The sequence below is a fragment of the Balaenoptera physalus genome, assembly GCF_965194825.1.
Source record: "Balaenoptera physalus genome assembly, chromosome: 6".
NCBI lineage: Eukaryota > Metazoa > Chordata > Mammalia > Artiodactyla > Balaenopteridae > Balaenoptera > Balaenoptera physalus.
In genome coordinates this window covers 36,765,395-36,786,892 of record NC_138885.1, presented here as the reverse complement: position 1 = coordinate 36,786,892, position 21,498 = coordinate 36,765,395, and the positions used below count along the sequence as shown (strand labels likewise).

The following is a 21,498-nucleotide window of genomic DNA, read 5'->3' as shown; positions in this document are numbered from 1 at the left end:
TAAGCAAAGGACGACCAGTGTTTGAGGAAGGTACTGCTGTTAATAGCTGCATAAATGTTTATGCAACTCTCTTAAATTCCCGTTGCTTCCTTCGTTTTCCCTCTCATACATCCTTGAAGTGGAATGGGCTAATCATTTATATACCACAACACTGGAGAATACAATATTTTTTCAAATAAACAGAAAGAAAAAAAACAGAGCACATGAATTATTAGGACTGAGTGCAGGTACACTAAAAGTAAATCATGCCTAACATTCCAATTGCTTTTTGTTGGTCCCATTTTCCTGAAGAATGTGATTCACTGACAGAATTGATTGACAGAAATAACTTTTGAAAACATCTCTGTTTCAATATATTGGAATGGAGGATGCATACAAAAAAACATATTGAAGTGGTGCATTAGGTTAAAATCAATTATGTAAATGTGGGAAAACCTCAGTAAAAGCAATTCACCTGGAAATTAGTGTTTTTAACTGGACAATAGCTCTGTATGAATCAGCAAAAGGACGTGGCTTATACGAACCACAGAGGCAGTCTAATCCAGTTTGGAGTAGTACAGAGTTCAGATTTTGTTCTACTGAGTTCTGCACTGATCAGAACATACCTGGGGTACTGTGCATATTTATGGACGTGACACTTTAAGAGGAACCTTGACAAACTGTACTGTATCCCCATTTTACAGCCAGTGGCATAAGGGGTCTGGAAAACACACCTTTGGAAGAAGTTTTACCAAGAGCAAAATGGCTAGTCAGCTGTATTTAAATATATGAAGTACTGGAATAAGGAGCGTACCTTTCTGAGTGGTTTCCAAGGTTGGAATTAGGAGTTGGGAAGCAGATTCTGTATAAGAAAGACTTTTTGAACATTAGAATTCCCTACATTGGAATGAGTTGCCAAATTTCTCACGTCTAAAAGTATTTCAGTTGGGACTAAGTGACTTTCTTTAAAAGATGCTAGAGAAAAAAAAAGTGTGTATTACAAAGATGCTTCGGTTTTTCCTTGACAGCCTTGATATTCTATGACAAGTCAGTTCTATCTAATGGTAAATTCGCCAGACAACCACTTTGCCATTTTTAATCTCTGAATTTCTGGTATTATGATTAACTTAACTACATTGGTCACTGTGTATAGATATAACCTAACAAGTACAATAATCATTTTCCCCTGCGTAAAAATAGAGATAAAAAGTAAAATACCAAGAAAGTTATATTTATTAAAAAAGTTTTTAGACCCAATATTGTATTAAGAAGAATTTGTTAAACTTATAAGATTTAAAACACAAAAGCACGGACTCACAAATGCTGTATTATAGGTAGAAGGAAACAAGACAAATGAGCCAGGACAGCTCTTAATGTGATGAGTATATACGAGGTAATTAATTTTGGCAGTAAATGTTTTGAAACCCAATGAAGCAGAAAAAGTTTTATTGGTCACATATGTACAATCAATATAGAAATGTTTCCAAAAAAGTCAGGGAATGTGTTATAAAATTATTAGAGGTAATAGTTTAAATTTTGTCATGTTATAAATAATCTATTTTTATCATATAGAATGTATATCTATCTATCCATCTATCTGTCTAAAATTTAAATTTCAAAGTAGATTTATTTGTGTTTATCCTGTGTATATTTTTAATCTGTCATAATCTTCGTGGTAAAATCTAAAAATTACAGAATATGAAATAGTCACCTTTTGACATAACATCAAAAGTACGGTTTAATATTTTTTTTAATGCCTGCATGTAAGAAATACTGAGTGCCCAGAGATTCCATATTTGGAAAACTAGTTTTGGTAGAAGTAAGTCTCACCCAGAAAGCCATGATAAATCATTCTATTTTAATTACTTTATAAGATTCCTCACAGAGAAATAATTGTTTATTGATACCTTTAAAATATAATTATTTTCTCTGACTTCTCTGAAGGAGTCATAGAATGAAATGAGAATTCTAGGTAAAATAGACAAACTGTTTAATTATTCAAAAGGCAATGTATATGATACCTGACAAAATTGCAGTGGATAATGTTCCTTAATATACAAACATGTCAAAACTAATGAGTAAAATAAAACATCTACTGGGGGAAGCAAGACCAGTTCAAAAATGAAAGGAGCTAGGACGAGAATCATAAGTAAGAGATTTAAGCAAAGATTCAAAACAAATATTTTATATATTGTGTTGATATATATGTTATATTTATGTTATATATGTCATTTTAAAACATATATATATAATATGTTATATTTCTGACAATTTATTTATAGGAGATTGAATAAAAAATCTTATGTACAATAAAATGCTTATCTATTTTGGGAAAAAAATGTTAGCTGATGGGTTTCTCTTTTTCAGAGAATGGGGAAAACTATCCAGTAAACTATTTCTCATTACATTATCAGCAGAACATGACAACTCCTCCTTCAAATTCTGCAATAAAATGAAAATTGCTTATAAAAGCAAAATTTAGACCTTCTGGACTATGAACAATTTGCTGTAAAACAAATACAATTGATTTAACGATTCAAAAGGGAGTAATATAACACTTAACTAAGCAAGAATCTTATTTGGATGGAAGGGTAACTTACCATGTGAAAATAAATGTACTTTTGGGAGATAAATAAATTTTACTGTGTATAAGATAACCAATATTTTCAAATATCACTAAAAAAGCTGCAAAGAAATTTTTCTGAATGTAATAGGAAAACTTTGGATAGCTATATTTGTTTCTGGTAGCTGTATGTTTATCTATAAAAATTAATATAAATCAAGACAATTTGGAATAGTTCTTAATTATGAGAAATATTAACATGACATTGAATATATATATCTCACTTTCATAAAAATTTTCTTTTTAAGTGAAAGTGAAACATTTTTAAACTTTTTTTTTATTAAATATAGATGAATCTCTCATCTTTTATCTCTGACACAAATGATTATTATTATTTTTTCATTCAATTTATGAATGTTAGGTTAGTAAAATTTCCCATAAATGGCTTTTAATTATTTGGGAGCAAAAACTGTTTTTGTTAAAACAAGGTTAACAAGACTGGGGAGGAAATTATCTTTTTTAAAAATCTTCTCTTTTAATAAACACATTAAAAAAACTTACTGTACACCTTAAACATCCTAATTTCATTTGTTTATAGAAATGTTCATTGCATTTGGTAACTTTTACCTTCAAGAAATTAATTTTCCACAAATATGTTTTTATCCAAACTGACTATTTAATATAGTAGTTCTATAAGCCTGACGTTAGCCATTCAAAGTAATTTTCAGAAGCCGTATTAGGATTCGGACACTATTTATTTCTTTTCATAGTACTCTTTTTGAGAGGAATTTAATGCATTCTATAAAATGTCCTTTCACCTGTCCTGAAGTGCCCCTTGAATTCAGCTCTACCCTGTGTCTGCCTATGTGTCTCTGGCTTCCACATGATCACATGATCTAATTTCCAGTTCTTTTCAGTGATATCTTTTTGTAGCCTTTCAGTTTCCTTTTTGAAAAATTTATTTATTTTTTTAAGTGTGGTAAAATATACAACATGAAATTTATCATTTTAACTGCTTTTAAGTATATATTTAAATGACATTTAGCATCTCTATTTTTTTTTTTTTTTTTTTGACATAGGATAAGCACCAATTCCCCTGACTTCCTCATCAGGTAGTAGGATGAGTCTTCTCAAAAAAAGTAATATTGTCACAGGCTCAAATATTATGAGGAGAATTTGGAAAATTAAGTTGTGGATTTTGCTTTGATATGCTGGCTTGCTAGTGGATTCTGGGGATTACAAAAAGTTCTTTATAATCTTAGGATTATTATTGTATCTAATAATCTTAGGATTATTAGATAAATACTGATATAAATTGTTAAAGACAAAAGTACCAAGAGCTTAAAGAGATTCATTTCTTGTAAAAGGACTTAGAAAAGGATATTCATTTATCTTTTGAGCACTTTCAGGTGAAGTTGATGATCCTTCTCCTCCACATAATGAACACCATTTTTTGTACTTAAAAATATTCTACCCCTCAATTAATTGTTTGCTGATTATTTAATAATAAGCACATATCTCTCTCTAATATTTTCCCAATAGATACAAAGGCTCAAATGTTTACTATGAATAATTCTTGAATACTAGTTTTTCTTGACAACCTAGAGTTCCTACTTAATTCACTATCCTATTCAGTACTCACAAGCTCTTTTATTCAAAGGCCACTAAATAGTCTTGGTGAAGGTTAACATGTTCACAATCATCTGGCTAATTATAGGTTCATGTTGTATAATTATAATTCTATATGCTACTTGGCAGGGACTGAATATAAAACTGAAAGACCAATCACCGCCCCTTTTTATTTTCAGGAATGCAAAGACGTATATGGTATGACATTGTGCTGAGAACTGATATGCCAGTTAGTAAATATCACATAATCATTAGAGGGTCATATAGAACATGATAGAGATGCTGAAAAAAAAAACGATTTGATGATGCACATTGATTTAATTATGAAGGGGGAGCTATGTTAATTTTATTATTTCTCCAAACATCAACATATTTGGTTAAGGACTCAGACCCTGCCAATAAATATTAATTGAGCCTTATTATTCGTTAAAAATTACAGAGAGAATCAGCTCTCCTACTGGCTTTATCTACACAATTTCACCTTTGTGCCTCTGGGTTTCTCATGGGTTAACTAATAATTGTGCATATATCATAGATTTCTGTTAAGACTCTAATGAAATAACATATGTGACAATATTAGTAGTCCTCAGAGCTCCACTTAAGGGTTAATCCTTATGATTATTAAAGTCTTCTAAAACCACAATATAATGCAATAGAAAAAAAAAACAAAACAGAAGAAGCTGATGGTTTAGTTTTGTTTTCCTTGCCATTCTCTAGCCAACATGGTTTGCTGATTGATGTCGGTTAACTTTTGTAATCTTGTCAACCTCAGATGATCAAATGATGATATTTGAGAGAATCCTTTTTTAATTTAAACTGTATGTAATATATGTAATTCTTATTAAAGTTTAATTTCTGGGGGACAGAAGGACTTGGCATTATCTATTATTAAATGATTTTCTTGCTTGAATCACGCTAAACGGATATCCAATAGCAAGAGACAGTGACAATGATATGAATTGATTATGCTTGTTTTTCATTCTCCAGTGCAAATGCTGGCCTGGATTTCAACTGAAGGATGATGGTAAAACATGTGTAGACATTGATGAATGCTCTTTGGGCTTTCCGTGTAGCCAGCAATGCATCAATACATATGGGACCTACAGGTGCCTCTGTACAGATGGATATGAAATACAACCTGATAACCCAAATGGCTGCAAATCACTCTCAGGTATCGAATTGAACTTGTCCACTGAGCCAGCCTCAGTTACACGTATGGATCTGATTTTGTAGCTATTCTTGTTGAATTCATTCCTCCTTGCTGTTTCTAATAAATCAAAATTCTCCTCTACTTACCTTGATATGGAAATTTGTCACTCTGATATTGCACGTTGTCCACACACTGCTCTGTTTTTAATACCATTACAATGGGGTCTTGTGAATTATTAAATGTTTTCTAGATTTTGAGAACAAGTAAAAAGAACTCTCTCTAGCACTGCTTCCTGTGTCACAGGTTCTTGGGAGCAGGTTTGGCCAAGGCTATTAAAGAGCCTGTTGTGACAGCGTCCTAATATTTTTTTTCCTTCTCCCCTACACCACACACACACTCATACATGTGTGCCAAGGATAACAATGGGTCAGTAATAACAATAGTACTAATGATGACAACAATAACAATAAATCAGGAATATAAGACTATTTGAATTCTTCCAGTGATTGAACAAGTATTATTAAACTTCTGTTTATTTCAAGCAGTGTGTTTGATTTGTGAATTAGAAAATTCAATAAAATATTAAAACAAATTATGATTCATCAGGGGAGAAAATCAAGCTTATTAAAATGATACAAAGTAATGTATAATAATAACTTAAATGGGCAGAAAATGGTGCATAATATGTCTCTATTCCTCTTACTGTGATATTGAGTATAATCAATTAAATAGCATTGCCAGTTTCTCATATACATTTATGTTGATAACAACATTTAAAAAACTAGATGTTTTCTCATCTACTTTCATAAAAGAAATAAAAGGGATAGGAATTAAAAAGTTAGTTTTTTAACTGGTTAAAATTGTGCACATTATGGGGAAAAATAACTCTTTTCAATTTTTCATTCCACTCACTTATTCTTGGAATGGTCATTTCTGAATAAATTTGTGTATTATTTGGAGCCCATTGTTTTATTTGCCGGCCTACTTTTTTTTTTTTTTTTTGCCAGCTCACTGCTTACTACATCATTCATTTAGTGACATGGGATAAGAAGAAAAGATAAAATCTAAAAACTAGTCAGTGTTTCCATTACTTTAAACTTTTCACAAAGGATTATGAAAAGGAGGTGAATGCTAATCATTTTAGTTTGGGTCTTGTTACATCATGTATCCATGCTATAGTGGTTTTCCATTAAAAGTAATAAATAGAAACTAATAACAATTTTAATATAAATATGAGTGTCCCTGAATAATAAATCTTTTGCTGAAGAGAGGCTAGATATTTTCCCCAAAACTTATTGAAATATAATTAACCTATAACATTGTGTAACATTAAGGTAATACAATGCATTCACTTGATATACTTGTATACAGTAATATGATTACCATGGTAGTAGTAGCTAACATCTCCATCACTTCACATAATTACCACTTCTTTTTTGTGGTTAGAACATTTAAGATCTACTCTCTTAGCAACTTTCAAGTGTGTAGTACAATGTAGTTATCTATAATCACAATGTAGTGCATCAGACCCCCGGAACTTATCCATCTTCCAACTGAAAGTTTGTACTCTTTAACCAACGTCTCCCCATGTTCCCCACCGTGCAGACCTTGGTAACTACTATTCTACTCTGTTTCTATGAGTTTGGCTTTTTTAGATTCCACATATAAGTGATATCATAGAGTATTTGTCTTTCTCTGTTTGACTTGTTTCACTTAGCATAATTCTTCAAGCACCATCCATGTTGTCTCAAATGGCAGGATTTTATTCTTTCTCATGGCTATACAGATCCCATTCATCTGTTGATGGACACTTAGGTTGTTTCCATGTCTTGGCTATTGTGAATAACGCTACAATAAATTTGGGAGTACAGATATAACTTTGATACACTATTTTCACATCCTTTGGATATATACCCAGGAGTGAGATTGCTGGATGGCAGTTCTATTATTAATTTTTTGAGCAACCTCCATTCTGTTTTCTGTAGTGGTTGCACCAATTTACATTCCAACCAAAAGAGCACAAGGTTTGTCTTTTCTTCAGTCACTGCCAACATTTATCTCTTGTCATTTTGGTGACAGCCATTCTAACAGGTGTGAGGTGATATATCATTATGGTTTTGATTTGCATTTCCCTGATGTTCAGAGATGTTTAGCCCCTTTTCATGTGCCTATTGGCCATCTGTATGCTTTCTTTGGAAAAATGTCTGTTCAGTTCCTCTACCCATTTTTTAATAGATTGTTTATTTTTTGTTATTGATTTTTATGAGTTATTTATATATTTTGGATATTAACCCCTTATCAGATATATTATTTGCAAGTATTTTCTCCCATTCCATAGGTTGCCTTTTCATTATGTTGATTGTTTCTTTTTTTTTTTTCTAAATTTTCCTTAATAGTCAATTCTTTTTTTAAATTAATTTATTTAGTTTTGGCTGCGTTGGGTCTCCATTGCTGCGCACGGGCTTTCTCTGGTTGAGGCAAGCAGGGCTACTCTTCGTTGTGGTGCGTGGGCTTCTCATTGTGGTGGCTTCTCTTGTTGCGCAGCACTGGCTCTAGGCACGTGGGCTTCAGTAGTTGCAGCATGAGGGCTCAGTAGTTGTGGCTCACGAGCTTAGTTGCTCCACAGAGTGTGGGATCTTCCTGGACCAGGGATCAAACCTGTGTCCCCTGCATTGGCAGGCGGATTCTTAACCACTGCACCACCAGGGAAGTCCCGATTGTTTCTTTTGCTTTGCAGAAGCTTTTTTGTTTGATGTAGTCCCCATTGATGATTTTTGCTTTTGTTGCTTGTGTTTTTGGTGTCATAGGCAAACAATCATTTCCAGGACCTGTGTAAAAGCGATTTTTCTCTATGTTTTCCTCTAGTTTCCTCTGCTGTTAAAATCTTATTTTTTATCTTTCCTTTTTTATTGTTTTTTATCGTTTTAACAGTTTCAAATTTCAGGTCTTAAATTTAAGTTGTAAAGAACAGAACTGCCTAAGTATTGAGGTAGAACATGACTGATTAATTTAACATTTATGAATGTAGAACTATATTGATAGGATGGCAAAGCAACTTTAACTTGAGAGACAACTCTTTTGAGTAGGGTTCTGAGTCTCTATTTAACCTCAACAGGAAGACTGGAATGATTAGAGGTGCTGCCATCACTGGTAGAAGGTGATGTCCAGCATCTGTGACACACATTTCTAATCTCTGACACAGAGTATGCTAAAACAGAGTATAGTGCCCTATGTATTATACATATACTGTAAAACTAAAGGCTAAAAGGAAGAAAATAATAAGTCTGAACATAAATTAAACAGGGCAATAACTCTATAACAATAAATGATTTACAATAAAGTCCTCATTTAATCACGTAAAGTGGCTACCTTTTTCATTGTTTTTTTCTAATTTATGCTGACATTAAATTTGCTTACCAGGCATCTAAGTGTATGAATGCATCTTAGAAACAAAGATGTTTAAAAAGAGTTTGATCTTTACATACATGAAGCATGGTTAGATTATTTTTATTATCTTTCCTAGATTCTAGAACAAATAATATACTAAAGCATGTTGGACAAATAAGAAGGAAATAGACTCTTACTTAAGAGAAGCTTCCAGGCAGATGAAAAATGTGTATGTAGGCAGTGAAACTCTTGGTTTTCACTGAAGTTATTCTGAGAGCATAAGCTGGTTATTTGATTATCAAGAAAGAATTTTCTGGTTATAGGAATGTTTAGGTGTACTGTAGGCTTCTAAGATAGGTGCAGATTATCCTTCTCTGAAATTCATTTAAAAATAAGATTTTTATCCTTCCCTCCACCCCTTTCCCCCTGGTAACCATAGGTTTGTTTTCTACATCTGTGTGTCTATTTCTGTTTTGTAAATAAGTTCATTTGTACCATTTGAGAGATTGGGATTGACATGTACACACTACTATATGTAAAGTAGATAACTAATAAGAACCTACTGTATAGCACAGGGAACTCTGCTCAATACTCTGTAATGACCTATATGGGAAAAGAATCTAAAAAAAAAGTGGATATATGTATATGTATAACTGATTCACTTTGCTGTATACCTCAAATTAACACAACATTGTAAATCAACTATATTCCAATAAAAAAAAAGGAACGATAAAAAATAAGATTTTAACAGCAGGTGTTTTCCACTAATTTCAAATAAATTAGATAATTTAACATTCAAGAAGACTGAGGGAAAGAGAGGGATTTGGAATTGTCTAGATTTTCTGTACTGCACAGGCATCTGCTTTCTTTTCATACTGTTATCGGTAGAAGTGCTCAGGACGAATTTTTTAACCATTAATCTACCAGAGGGCACTGCATTTGAACTTGCATCGCTGTAGTAACTAAACTGAGACTAAGCAGAGTTGAAAACCATAAATACTAAAGTCTAATATGTTTCTTGTCTTGGTATTTAGATGAAGAACCTTTTCTAATTCTTGCTGATCATCATGAGATAAGGAAAATTAGCACTGATGGCTCCAACTACACACTTTTAAAACAGGTATGACATTTCCATGATGATTTCATAGTATTTAATACAGTCACTCTAGATATGCATTAGAGCTGTAGCAATACCTCATAATTAGAACTTCTGAAGCATGTATTCATGGATCCATGCATGTATGCATATAAGATTGCCATAAACTTTGTTCTGTTTGAATTGTCCAGGTGATGCCTCCAATTTGTGACATCACACCATATCCAAGAAAGTAGAAGATGCAAACCATAGCTAATGCAAGGAAAAAACTCTCTTAAGAACAGCTAGTCTAGGGAAGGTATAAAATCTCTTTTAAGGTAGTTGTGCATTACCCAGATTGTCCCCCCAGACCCACAACCCTTGGGATTTAAAAATAAACATCCTTTCCAGAACCTCAAGTTTCTGTTCTTAGAACTAAGGAATAATATGGGATTGATGATCCCTAGCCTTTAAAATTTGGAATTAGCTAGGGAGCAAAAGTACGATTATAATCCAGTCATGGTTAAAAGGTTATGAGGTGCGTATATTCAGCCTTATCCTTTTCATCCCTCAACCCACCTACTTCAAGAGAATCTGGGCTACTGATCCATTTTGACGCTTAAGTTCTGTTGTCAGAGTTTACTCATATATACTATCTGAGATGAAAGGAATGATTTCCCTTTATGACAGGATGGAAATGTGAATTGCTTCCCTCAACTTTTTTTTTCCCTCCCAGTCTGCAGTGAAAGTAGCATAAAATCAAATCATTAAAACTAGACTGATTATTACATTGACTAGAGAAATCACAGTTAGTTTTAGCATATCTTTGATCGTCAGGAGAAGTAGCTTCTTTGGAAAGATGTGGCTTGTATCTGTCCTGCTGCAAATTTCTCTTTGCCCCAAACTGTGCAATAGTGACATGAATATGTGATAGCACTCTCTAGAACAAGTGTGCCAAAAATAAAGATATTTCTTGTTCTTGTAGTATGTTTATGCCAGCACTAGGCATTAGATGAAGAAGTCCATTCATGTGTTGATTTTTCAGCAACATAAAGAATACTTAACTAAAGATATTTTTCCACTCACTCCTGGGTACCTCCATTGCTATAGTTAGACTTTCATTCATATTGCTTAAGAATTTAGTCTTACTTTAAGCGCAGATATTCATTAGCAAGTGTGATGTTTACTGTTCCCCACAGAATTGGATTTTGCAGCTTCTCTCTAAGTCACAAATTGAAAATGAAAATTTCACATGAAAATCCAGATTTCTGGCTACTCATGAAAAAATAGGAAGGTGTAGCATTGCTGGGTTCACATCCCTGAATGGACACGATCCAAGCTGGGTAGCAGCTGCCACTGTGATTTATGCCCATGCTCTCAATTCACCAGCATCCTCAAACTTTCCGTGTGCTTACCACATGCATACTTGTCTTATTCAGGAATGCCTGTGAGGTTTAGATTCTTGCTCTTGAGTTTGGAGTGTGCCACCAATATCCACTGTATCATACTGCCTCTTTCTCTAATTATGCACCTTAAGAGATTGGGTAAAATACAAAATATTTTCATGTTGTTTGTAAAATCTAAACAGAAGTCTATTTAAAATACAAGAATTAGATGACTATATCTTTAAGAGATGAGTAATACCCATAGGGAGATAGTTTAAATTTACATAACTGCTTTAAAATGGAAAAGTGTTTGTTTCCCAAATGGTTTTCTGCATTAATTTATTTTTTTCCAGTGCAGTATAACTTTAAGCTTATATCAAACTTACAAAATATTGAAAATTATCTCTTTCTCTTAAGTATATGTCTCCATACCCTTTCTAAACCTTCCAAGTTAGGTGTGCAAGCTATTGATTTTCTTGTATAGTCTCTGGAAAAGGGACATGTTTATTTTCTCTTTAATAAGTTTTTTGTTTTTGTTTTGCTTTCTTTTGTTTTTAGCATTTCTTCCTTTTAGACTGTGCTATCTCAAAGTGAGAAAGTTTTCTTCTTAGAATACTCTATAAGCTCAGCTGAACCACAAATTTAACTAATATAGCAACAATATTTATGATCTTCATGAAAGGACTATAACAGAGGTTCAGTGGTAGCTCCTTGCTTTATTTTCCAACCCTGTGGCTCAAGACATTTCTACTGCTATCCTTTTTTTTTTTTTTTTTTTTGTCTTTCATGGCTAATATATTATCAGGGATTGTTCTTAAGGGACCAAAATGAGTTTTATCTCCACGCATTATGTAAGTCTATTTCATACAACCAAACCATTTTAATGCTCACATTCCTATAGTGTTTTTTTCCTGGTGATATAACTTTAGACTATTGCCAATCACTAGTACATAAGTGGGGATGAATTTTAAACAGTTTCTTAGTGCAGTTTATGGAAATAAGGAGGGAGTGAGGAAGATAAGGAAATGCACGAGGACCCTGAACACCTGTGTCTTTGGAGAGCATTTGTTAGTGGTGACCACTGAGTAAGGATGTAAAGACCCAAGAAACTAAAGACAAGCCTTAAAGTTTTGCTTATGGGCTGCTTGAAATATGTCATTTTTGGTAGGAAACTTATTTTTAACCACAATTTCATCATGGCATTACAGAAATTTTCAAGGAGTTCAAGGTGGTAAAAACCAATTTCTTCCTCAAAGATTTTGTCTACATATGCAGAGTGAAGTAGAAAATAGCAGTAATTGTTTCTCCACATTTTCTCTCAGTCAAAAATAAGTGAAAAGATAACATCCGTGCCTTATTTATTTGGGAATTCTGTGTGTAAATAATTAGGAAGAACAATTTATCCTAATATCTTAAATTTTATTCTCTTTATCGTATTTAGTAACAATCTCATGAAGCTTTATAGCATAAAATTATAACAACTGGTAGAATGTTTTTACCCTATATATTCTAAAACATAGTTGTAGCTAAGACAGCTATAACTTAAATTCATACAACACGTTTAGAAAATGTACTTTAATAACATGGATTTTAGAAATGAAAATCAAGTAGCTTTCCAATATGTTATCCAATTCAATTCTAGCAGTGACTTTTATTCCAGTAAAATTGTATAGAGAAACAAAACACAATTTCCTGAATTAATCATCTTGAACCAAAGGGTGCAAATCTTCAGCCACAGAAATAAAAGAAGCAAATAGGATTTTGATGAAACCAATTTTCAGCTCTGAAACCACTGGGATGACTCTAGTTTTTAGACATAATTTTGACCATGCCCTTGGCTGTTTTAATGTTCCTTGCATATGATTCTGTAGAGAGAGCTTTACACTCTTTTCTGAAGGGATTAAGGGTAAAGCTGTAGAAAAATGACCAGTTTGGCTGGAAAGATATGTCAGAATTCAGAGCTTCAATTTCTCTGCATTCACGGCTTTAATTTATTGTAGTTGACTTGCTAAATTTGGAATTGGATTTTCATTATCTAAATTGATTATTGTAAAGAAAGGAATAGGATAATTCTGCCATGACTGGGTATTGTGGGTAAATCTTTGCTAAGCTCAGAGACAAGTTTCTCTCCCATCTTTTCCCTATAGAGCTCTAATATACCCATCTGAATTGCCAGACCATCACAGAACCCTAACCCATTTACCTTATTCTTCCAGTGAAAAAAGCATTTGAACAGAAAGAATATTGTAGACTACTATTGAAATGAATTTATTAAACCCTCTACAGAACTTGGAATCCATTCAGTTTATATTTTAGAACCTCGATTGTGCATAGATGACTTCTTAGATATGAATGCTTACATGTATTTAGTTAAGTAGTTCTCCAGTTATTAGGGTGTGAATGAATAATTAATGAATCTTTTGAATCTGAGACTGAATATTAGTTGCATTTTTTTAGTATTTATAATCATTATTCTTCATTAGTGATGCTGTCAGTAAGACGTATACTTGCATTTATTCATCTGGGCATAGTGGGGTTCTTAAGTGATTGCAGGTTAACTTTATAATCTAGAGCTGAAGAAAAGGAGATTGCTCCTTTTAAGCCAAATAAAAACATAAGATTTGAACCTATGATTTTAGCACCATCACCGCTAGAATTTAGCCTGGCTAAGAGAAGAAAAAATCAGTATTTGCAAGAACCTTCTCTGAGTTGTTGCAAATACTGATACATAGGTCATCCTTAGTCTTGGAGATCATTGGAAAGAAATAAAATCTGAACAGCACTAATTTAGCTTTGGCCTGAGTTTTATTAAAAAAAAATTATGTATCTCTGACTCAGTGTTATTATAAAATTTTGAATTCTGAGTATAGATGTGGAAATGGAACTCAGAATTGGGAACAACCATCCTTCCCCAAACCAAACCGAAGCAAACCACAAAACAAACAAACAAACAAACAAAACTATCTCCTTGAAGATGCTAATCCTTACTTATAGGACTATAAGTACTCTTAAGCGACCCCTAAAACAATTTGAGACAACGACAACTTTAGGGTGAATATTGATGTAAAAAACTTACAACAGATACAGAGATATGACAAAGATCTCTGGGGCTTTGCCAAGTGTCTATGGTGTCAATTATTTTTTAGCACAAGTTTATATATTAATAAAATATTCAACTCTTAAAGCAAGTTAACACAATTGAAATCTTGATCCAAGTTTTGTTAGTCCATTGGGGTAGTGACTCTATGAGCGGTAACAATAGGTCAAAATTAAACCAATCTCTAAGCACTCATTTGGAAAACTCAACAGCTAAGAAAATTCTCAGATCCTGATGTACAATCCTCAAATCAAATCACTGAAACAGTGGAACTGCCAAACCAAAGAGCTATAGTATCCAGAAACCCATCAGCTGAATTCATGTTCAATTTTGTTACCTGCTAAAAAGTGCATTAATTGTGAGTCTGAAGGGAGGGATTTCCTCACATTTCTACCATGTGGAATAAAAAGATGTTGACTACCCAGTTCCTCTTTGGTCAAATACTCACCTAAGGTTTTAACTTTTAAATTCTAATATGGCACTGTATTGCCTAATGGGCTACTTGAAGCATGAGAAAAAAAGAGAATGTTGTTACGTTGTTGAGACAAAGGCTTTTGGGAAAAGTAAAATTTTTAAACCTTCTTTTCTGACTTTCATCAGATATCTATCAAGAGCTCATCTTAAATTATTGGGGGTCGTCTACCTTTCCAATTTAGATGTGTGCTCATAATGGCATCAGATTTATATTTAATATTAACTTAAAGTGAGACTCTTTTCCTTTATCTCTCTAAAAGCAATTGTTTCCATGTTACTGGTTATTTACTTAAACCATTAGCTATAAACATTCCAAAATTTTTCCTACTTGGAAAATATTTTCAAATACAATAAATTATGTAACATCTTAAGTGTATGGTATAGAAAAAATGTAAATATATAATGCTTTTATAAAGAATTGGTATTCTCACAAATGCTATTTATTGTAAAACTGTAACTACTTAGATTCAAAGGGAAATACTGATTCTTATGAATTCCTTAATCATTTTAAAACAATTTCTATTAACTATTATTCCAACATATTCTTTTTTATTTTTAGGGATTAAACAATGTTATTGGTATAGACTTTGATTACAGAGAAGAATTTATCTATTGGATTGATTCTAGTCGACCCAATGGCAGTCGCATAAACAGAATGTGTTTAAATGGAAGTGATATTAAGGTAACTAGATATTACAATGATGGGATTATTCAATATTTTATTTGTGTGGTTGAATTGAATAGAAAATGTTATTTGATGGTAATGATGCAACTCATAGAATGTATTAGGTTGGTTTGAATTTCATGTTTGTACAGTGTAGGTTAATATATACTTTAAATATGAAATTGGAGGTTTTTATCCTTATGTTTCATTATAACACTATTACTTGCAATAAGGTAAAAATCAAATTGAATAAATAAAATTTGAAATCTTATTCACAACCCTAGAAAATGTGATGGATGCTTAAGGCTTGAATGATTAGTGCCTGAGATTCGACTGTGTTGATTTATATAAAAGAAAATGTTGAGCCTGAGAATTTGTAGTTGAAAAAAATAATTATTAGACTATAGATTGAACTTATAGCACTATTAAAATTAACTTGCTATATAGATGGAATTAGTTGAATGCATTTGTGTAAAATCATGAATGTTCTGAGTCGGCAGCATCGTAATTAAACACGTGTCACGTTATAGATATGAACTACTTGGCACAATTTCTATGCTAACTTGAGTTTTAAAATAAAATTATTTGCACTGTATATATATAGTAAAATGTATTATCAAGAAGTTTAAATTCAAGTAGATAGAACTCAATTACTTTAACTTTTTTTGTAGCCATCTATAATATTGTATAGAAAGCTTTGGTGGAAGCAATCAATTTTGAAAATATTAATGAAACCTTGTAATGTATATATATATATAAAATGCCAAAACAATCAGTAGGTTGGGTACAGGGAGTTCAGAATAACTGCTATTGGTTATTTTATATGCAGCATATTTGTGCATACAAAGCCTATATCCTTATTATATTTGATATTGACATAGGTTACAATTGAGCACAGCATTTGAATGAGTATATTTTTCCTTCCCTTTGGTTGGGTGAAATACTTAATGTATGTTCTTGCCTGTATTTTTTTCCTCTCTTTGTAGCAGATAATTTAAATAGGGCAAGAACAGTTGGGGGAGTGGTGAATGCTATTGATATCTCCCCAAGAACCTGTTATTAATAAATAATATCAATAATTATTTTGTGCTTGTGTGTCTCTGCCTGTGATAGAATTTTTTGCCCAAAATTTTGAGAGGAGAAGGAAACTATAATGAAAATGTGATAAACAACTGTGTAACTATCCAAGAGCCTTTTATTTTGGTGTTTCTTTCTTAAACCTTTATGGATTTTCTAGGGGTCTTGATTACATATTGGGTAATTTCTCATAAACAAGTAAGTAATTTTATTAGGTAAATTGTTCTATGTTTTGTGCTTATCTAAATTCCATTTCAAATGTTTAAATACAATTCTGTATCTCTGAAAAAAATCAAGAAGCAATTGCTTAGTTCTTATTCTAGGCGTTTACACTGTTAACTTTTTAAATTCTTATTTTGTTAGGTAGTGCATAACACAGCTGTCCCCAGTGCACTTGCTGTCGATTGGATTGGAAAAAACCTCTATTGGTCTGACACAGAAAAAAGGATCATTGAAGTATCCAAACTCAATGGCTTATACCCTACTATACTTGTTAGCAAAAGGCTGAAGTTTCCCAGGGACCTGTCTTTAGATCCTCGTGCTGGGTTTGTAACAAACATTGAAAATCTTAAAGATTAAGACTGTGGATTATGTCCAATATGGTAAATCCTGGTCTATAGATTTTAACATGGGAACCCATGAAAAGTGTAAATGTGTAGAAATTTTTATTGAGAAATCAAAAAGAGAAATGTGACTATAACAGGGATTTCCCTGGTGGTCCAGTGGTTAAGACTTCACCTTCCAATGCAGGGGGTGCAGGTTTGATCCCTGGTTGGGGAGCTGAGATTCCCACATGTCTCGTGACCAAAAAACCAAAACATAAAACAGAAGCAGTATTGTAACAAATTCAATAAATACTTTAAAAATTGTCCACATCAAAAAAACTTAAAAAGAAATGTGACTATCACAAATTTTTTTAAGAAAAAAATTAAAGTGATGGGATTTTAGAGCAAGTATTTTTTTAAGGTTTTAAACACAACTCTTTTTCTAACTAATCAATAAATGTATCGTTGAAATGAATAAAACATACAGATTTATCCGAATTCTAATGTGTTTAAATCTTGGAGGAAAGACAGGCGAAGCACAAACTCTTGGATCCTGTTTTGTAGTATTTGTAGTAGTCATGAATAGAGATGATGTAATTCCTGAACCACTTTAGAGCAGGAGACTTAAGTAGCATCCATGAATAATAAATAACAGGGTGCATTATCTATGTATTCAGAGGGAAAAGCATAGGGGGAATATCGGGAAAGATTCATATTAGAGTTGGGTTTCCTTTACATTTCTCTGTGAGAATGAAGAATAAGTCATCATAAGGATCAAGGACATCTGGCTGGATATCTCAGATGAGGGATGAACACACATTTAGGTGTCAAAAGCTGTTTGCTAAAGTTCTATAGATTATGGCCATTATCATTCACTTTCAATTATGTTGTTTTGGTAGGTAGAGAAGGCATGTCTTTCTTTTTTTTTTTTTACACTACAATTTGAGTGATTACATACTCCAAAATGATCTCTGTAGAAGTTCAACCTATTGAACATGTTTGTTAAATTTGCTTTTTAAAAATAGGACACATTTACAGTAACAAGTATTATGCTAACTCTAGTGCTCTAAATTTTCTGCTGTCTAAATTAATTTCCCATAAAGTGTTTTACCAAATCACTGTTTTATCATACCATATGCAATAATTAGATTTTGCTTCTTGTTAATATATTGTATCTCTGATTTTTGGTCTCATGTTTATAATTGGCAAAGTGATCATATCATAGTATGCATGGAGCTTGATTTTAAATATTAATTTGGGTAAAAGCAGTACCTAATAGTAGAAGACTTGTACTGTAAATACTACTCTGTTTCCAAGGTAATAGTGCAAGTTTAAAATTTTTGCAATATAATTATGTAACTATTTTGTTACCTTTTAAAATATTTTCTTTACCATAGCAACAGAAGAGTGTCAATTCTATTTTAACTGAAACAGAGTTACAAGAGCATCTGTTTCTATAGATGTTTCAAGAAATAATGGCCAGATATACTAAATTTGGCTATTGTCATTATTCATTCATAAGAATATGAATGTTTGAGTCCTTTGGTATTTTATCAGAAGATATTTATTTTAATGTGTCCATTGTCCTTTTCTTCAAAATCAGTATGGCTATCTTAGCTTCGCATCCAATAATTTTCAAGATGCTTCATTTTCCAAATGAAAGAAACATTATCTGTTAATAATACCAGTATTATGGAATTTCCTAGTTATAAAGCAAAAATTGTATGCTAGCATAGTGAACACAGCTGAATCTAGCTTTAAGTTTTATTTCTCCCAGGTTATAGTTATTATCCCATAAACTGACAGCAGTCTTAAGTTATCGTCAACATAAACCCAGCCACCAAAAGTGTCAATTAAAACAATGAAGTACTAAATTATTGTAGATATTATGGGAGACTCCTTTGATTTCATTTTTAAATAATATTTGGGTTATGATATGGAATGGCAGATTATAACCCAAGAAACATACAAATTAGATCTTTTTATGAAACAATTAAAGCCACATAGCAGATAAACAGATTCCAACAGATAAAATTTAATGACACCTTTTTGTTCATACTGTTTTCCTAGTTCCCCAGAGTAAGACAATAGGGCGACTTGGATTTTAGCTTTTATGAGATGAGCTTCAGGGTGAAAATGCCATAGCTGTCTAAAATATTGTGCAATCTTGCTTCAAAAATGGCAGCTCAAATTGTAAGATTATTTAATAAAAATGCAATTGAGCCTTTCTATGTCAGATTGCCATTGTGATTTGCATATGTTTTGAATATGCCAATACTACTGACCTCTTTCCTTGAGAAGGTGATTTCTGTCGCGATATTCTGTCGTGAGGAATAGGGTAAGGATTATTTAAGGGAAGATAAAGATCATTGGACTATCTAATGCAGTAAAGCGACTAAACATTTAGAAGGTAGCTTGGGGGTCCTTTCTTATAATGGTAGTATGCCAGTTGTCACAGCACCAATTTAGATATGCTGGTTAGTAAGAATGGTAAAGAAGATACAAGTAGACAGATCATTTTCCTGGCTATTACATTTAAGTTCAGCTGAAATCCAATGATCCCAATCATTCTTTTATTGATTGGGAATCAATGTACTAAATCAATGTAAGTAAATTAAAATTTATTTAATCATAAATTTTGGGTAATTAATATCATTTACATTTAAGATTTATAAAAGTTGTCATTTATACAGAAGAGACATAGATATAGATGCATTTTAAAGTAGAATAGAAAATATAATGTTAAAACTGTGCTGAGCATAATTTTATCTTTAAGATGTCACTTCAGCATAACAAAAAACCATGATGATAGACATTAAAGTAAATGTATGATATGACTGTTTAACAGAAAATAAATTCATCTGCTTATTCATTTATTCAACTCATATTTCTCTAGCATCTATTATATATCTGCCACTGTTCTAGGTATAATATAAAAATAAAAGGCACAACCCTTGTCTCCAAGTATTTCACAGTCCAGTGAGTAGGCAGATAAGCAAATAATTATCATATAATACAATAACTCATGAAGTGGAGAAAACAGAAAATGTTTCTATCTCAAATGGGGTCAGTGAAATCTTCCTGGACAAGACTGGTGAAGTAAGAATTAGCCAGGTTATGTGGTACATTTCAGAGCAGAAGTCATTTCAGGCAAAAAGAAGAAGCTTTATGGGAAAGCAAAGACACATAGGAGAGCAAGGCATATCCAAGGAACTGAAAATTAGTCATACGAAGGGAGCAAATTAAGTATATAAAATTGCAGAACTTTGATACCGGTTCACTTTACAGCGTAAAAAAGAGCTAGGAATAAGTCAGAATGTAATACAACACAACAACAACAAAACAAACTTTATGAGGCTTATGGCTTGGGCAAACAGGTAAATAGAAAAATGATTTCCTCGGAATATGAGGAACAGAGGAAAAGGGGCAGATATAAGAAAGGGGAAGGACCTACTGGGATTGGGGGTCCCATATAATAATAATAATGATAATGATGATCAATATCACTTCTATAGCATTTTGTGAATTAGAAAATTATCTCTGTGTTTTATCACTTTAGATGCTTGTACTGTTTACTCAGAGTCTCTAAAAAAGATACGAGTATTTTTATTATTATACTTTTAGTACAAGTAAGAACATTCAGCCTCAAAGTGGCTAAGTAACTTTCTCAGGATCATTTAGGTACTGTAATACGATTTTTAACTGGGGATTTAATCCAGTTTCCAAATTTTGGTCAGCTCTTTTCCCTATTACATACATCACATTAGAGTTTCCAGTAACAAAGTTATCTTGGGTTGTGAGCAGGTTTTCCAAGAGCCATCCAAACACGGCATAAGAAAAAAAATAGTTTTTTTTCCATTTTAACAATTTACCTTTTTATAAAATTTTAAGTTACTACAGATAATATGAGTTTTTTGGGAAATAAAGAAAACTGCCTAATCATTATAAGCATGCGTTTTTTTTTTTTCAACATCTTTATTGTAGTATAATTGCTTTACAGTGTTGTGTTAGTTTCTGCTGTATAACAAAGTGAATCAGCTATATGCATGCCTTATTTTTAAAACATATTTTTATTTATTTTCCTTTTCTAATAGTCTATTAGCAATATCACAAGAAAATAATACTGGGTTCTATTTTGACTTTGAAATACCTTTAATGAGAGTATGTCGAAGAACACTTTATATACTCAGACTCTCTATCCACTATTGTTAATATGGATATTGGAAGTGCAAATACATTTGGAAAAGACACATTTTGTGCTTATATATCTTGGCTGATGCCATTCTTACTTTCTACAATGCCCCTGTGCTTTTCCTCCAGTTAGAATAACTTCTTATTTTTTCAACAACAGCAAAAAATATCACTTCCTCTGTGAAAGTTCCCCAATTACGCCTCAGTAGCCACCACATATTGAACATGTAACATTACGTGACTATTATTGGTGTAAATGTTTCTCTCTCCATCTAGAAAGTG

At 32.3% G+C, this 21,498-nt stretch overlaps 1 protein-coding gene across 1 annotated transcript in view; it reads left to right on the top strand.

Moving 5' to 3' along the window:
- LRP1B (LDL receptor related protein 1B) overlaps positions 1-21,498 on the top strand; it is a 1,885,740-nt gene that overhangs the window by 1,616,043 nt on the left and 248,199 nt on the right. Inside the window, exons 57-60 of the mRNA XM_082465229.1 lie at positions 5,159-5,342; positions 9,743-9,828; positions 15,299-15,421; positions 16,844-17,025. Of these exons, the coding sequence (XP_082321355.1) occupies positions 5,159-5,342; positions 9,743-9,828; positions 15,299-15,421; positions 16,844-17,025 (575 nt within the window). The remainder of the gene's footprint in view (positions 1-5,158; positions 5,343-9,742; positions 9,829-15,298; positions 15,422-16,843; positions 17,026-21,498) is intronic.